The sequence below is a fragment of the Neopelma chrysocephalum genome, unplaced genomic scaffold, assembly GCF_003984885.1.
Source record: "Neopelma chrysocephalum unplaced genomic scaffold, ASM398488v2 Primary Assembly neopelma1_181, whole genome shotgun sequence".
Classification (NCBI taxonomy): domain Eukaryota; kingdom Metazoa; phylum Chordata; class Aves; order Passeriformes; family Pipridae; genus Neopelma; species Neopelma chrysocephalum.
In genome coordinates this window covers 49,106-52,124 of record NW_020897843.1, presented here as the reverse complement: position 1 = coordinate 52,124, position 3,019 = coordinate 49,106, and the positions used below count along the sequence as shown (strand labels likewise).

General features: G+C 64.6%; 1 protein-coding gene across 1 annotated transcript in view; it reads left to right on the top strand.

Annotated features, from left to right (window-relative positions):
- Window positions 1-3,019, top strand: part of SBF1 (SET binding factor 1) — a gene marked incomplete at its 5' end in the record, with an annotated part of 36,639 nt that overhangs the window by 14,369 nt on the left and 19,251 nt on the right. The window contains 6 exons of the mRNA XM_027702213.1: window positions 307-511; window positions 747-859; window positions 1,407-1,556; window positions 1,665-1,733; window positions 2,184-2,342; window positions 2,699-2,958. Coding sequence (XP_027558014.1) covers window positions 307-511; window positions 747-859; window positions 1,407-1,556; window positions 1,665-1,733; window positions 2,184-2,342; window positions 2,699-2,958 — 956 coding nt within the window. The remainder of the gene's footprint in view (window positions 1-306; window positions 512-746; window positions 860-1,406; window positions 1,557-1,664; window positions 1,734-2,183; window positions 2,343-2,698; window positions 2,959-3,019) is intronic.

Sequence of the window (3,019 nt, the reverse complement as noted above, 5' to 3'; positions counted from 1 at the left end):
AATTCCTCCTCAGCCCCAACCTGACCCTCCCCTGGCACAGCTTGAGGTGTCCAGTGGCACTTGGCCAGCACAGGTCACCTGCCCATGGCACCCTCATCTGTCTGGGATGGAGCTCCTGAGCAGGGCTTGGCTCTCTGTCCATGGGGCTCGGGAGCAGATCCTGCTGGCACTGCAGGTTCCTGGGGGCTGCAGAATCCAGCTGGGAGCACTGGAGGTGGCTGAGGGACACCTGGCTGGGGCTCCCGCGCTGGGAGAGGACGCGCCGTGTCCTCAGGCCTGAAAGGGAGCCTGTCCTTGCCGTGGCAGGAGAACCCCTACCCCGCAGTGACCATGCACAAGGTGCAGAAGCCCACGGAAGGTTGTCACCTGCGGCTCCACCAGAAGCCCTTTCCCCGGCTGGACGAGGGGACGGTGCAGTGGATCATCGACCAGGCCACGGCCAAGCTGCAGACGGCCCCTCCGGCCGTGAAGGCCGAGAAGAAGTGCATGGTGCCCTCAGGGCCCCCCATAGGTACGTGTGGGCACTGGGAGGGATGGAGGGACCCTCCTCAGCCCGTCTGAGGGTCCGTGGCAGAAAACGTGGAGGAGCAGCAGCACCATCCTCCTTAACTCAGAGCACCCTGGGGTCTGTCAGCACCCTGAGGGGGCACACCCCGTGGTCTCTTGGAGCCCAGACCCTGCCCACGGGGAGCAGGGGGGCACCGTGTCCATCCCCCCTGACTGGACTGGCCGGGTTCTCTTCCCAGCTGCCATCCTGGAGCGCAACGGCAACGCCCTGGCCAACAGCGCCCGGCGCCTGGAGGTGGTCAGGAACTGCATCTCCTACGTCTTCGAGAACAAGATGCTGGAGGCCAAAAAGGTGAGGGGGGTCCTGAGGCTGGGGGGAGGAGAGGGGCGGGTTGCTCTCCTCCGTGGCAGGGTGGGGAGGACATTCCCTGCCCGCATCCAGATCTTTGCTGGTCGGCTTATGTTTGTGGAATCGTGGAATCCCATGAGGTTGGAAAAGCCCTCGGAGCCCGTGGAGTCCAACCATCCCCCAGCTCTGCCAAGGCCACCACTGACCCCTGTCCCCAAGTGCCACATGCACAGGGCTTGGAAATCCCTCCAGGGATGGGGACTCCCCCCCACCCTGGGCAGCTGTGCCAGGGCTGGACAGCCCTTTCCATGAAGGAATTTTCCCCAGTATCCAACCTGACCCTCTCCTGGCCCAGCTTGAGGCCGTTTCCCCTTGGCCTGTCCCTTGTTCCCTGGGAGCAGAGCCTGACCCCCACCTCAGTAATAGTATCATGGAGTCACTGAGGTTGGAAAATCCCTCTGGGACCATCGAATCCGACCGTTGCCCAGCACTGCCAAGGCCCCCACTGCCCCATGCCGTGTTCCCCCCTGATCCTGCCCGTGTCCCACAGCTGTTCCCGGCCGTGCTGCGTGCCATGAAGGGCCGGGCCGCCCGCCACTGCCTCACCCAGGAGCTCAACCTGCACGTGCAGCAGAACCGGGCCGTGCTGGACCACCAGCAGTTCGACTTCGTCATCCGCATGATGAACTGCTGCCTGCAGGTGGGACGGGGCTGCCGGGGACCTGCTGCTCCCTCCCGGGAGCGGGGCCGGGCGTGGGAGTGGGGTCCCGGTCCCGGATCCCCCGTCAATCCCCGCTGCCTTCCCCAGGACTGCACGGCCATGGATGAACACGGGATCGCCGCCGCGCTCCTGCCGCTGGTCACTGCCTTCTGCAGGGTGAGCTGGGCCCTGACCCCGCGGCCTCAGAGGCCCTGGAGGTGGCACAGGCCGAGGGTGGAAGGGCAGAGAGCCAGGGGGTTGTCCCGTCAGGGCTTCTCAGAGCACAGATGCTGCCCAGAACCTTCCAGCCCCTCCCAGGCTCCCGGGGTGGCTGGAAAACCTTCGGGAAGGGCGTTGCTCTGGAATGGCAGCTTCACCTGCCTGTCAGGGCGGGCTGGGATGAGGTTCTACCTGCTGTGAAACGGTGGCACTGGGGGCTCTGGGTGGGCGCTGGGCAGGAGAAGAGTTTTCCAGGAATCCTGGAGGAGCTCTGGTGCAGACATTCCCCCTGCCTGCCCGAGGGCCCGGGGCTGTCCCAGCAGGTGGCTGGAGCAGGGATTGCCAGGGAGCAGAGCCTGGCACAGAGGCCACGTTTGTATGGACCTTTTCCACCTTCTCCCTCGGCAGAAACTGAGCCCGGGCATCACCCAGTTCGCCTACAGCTGCGTGCAGGAGCACGTGGTGTGGACCAACATCCAGTTCTGGGAGGCCATGTTCTACTGCGACGTGCAGAACCACATCCGGGCCCTGTACCTGGACAGCAACGAGGAGAACCACGCCGAGGAGGTGAGGAGACCAGGATGGAGCCCTGGGATGATGAGCAGCTCTTCACAGAGGTCTGCGAGCTGATCGTGGAATGGCTTGGGTGGGAAGGGACCTTAAAGCCCCTTCCATCCCATGGACAGGGACACCTTCCACTAGCCCAGGTTGCTCCAAGCCCCATCCAGCCTGGCCTTGGACACTCCCAGGGATCCAGGGGCAGCCACAGCTGCTCTGTGCTAGTTGCCTGTTCCGGGCAACCTGCTCAGATGAGGATCAGGGACCTCATCCTGGTTCTGGGAGATTCCTGTAGGAACAGTGGGGGGTGAAGGCGGGTGGATCTGTCCACGCCAACAACCACCACCTCCTTCCAACCCCCTCAGGAGAGCACGGAGGAGCCCCAGGAAGCCAAATCCGCCCTGGAGATCGCGTCGGAGCAGCTGCGGCTCTGGCCCACCATGAGCCGGGAGAAGCAGCAGGAGCTGATCCAGAAGGAGGAGAGCACGGTGTTCAGCCAGGCCATCCACTACGCCAACCGCATGAGCTACCTGCTCCTGCCCCTGGACACCAGCAAGAACCGCCTGCTCCGCAGCTCCGGCCTGGGCGACGTCGAGAGCGTCAGCAACAGCTTCGTCACCAACAGGTGAGGGGGACACGCTGGGGATGGCAGCTCCTGGGGATGGCAGCTCCTGGGGATGGCAGCT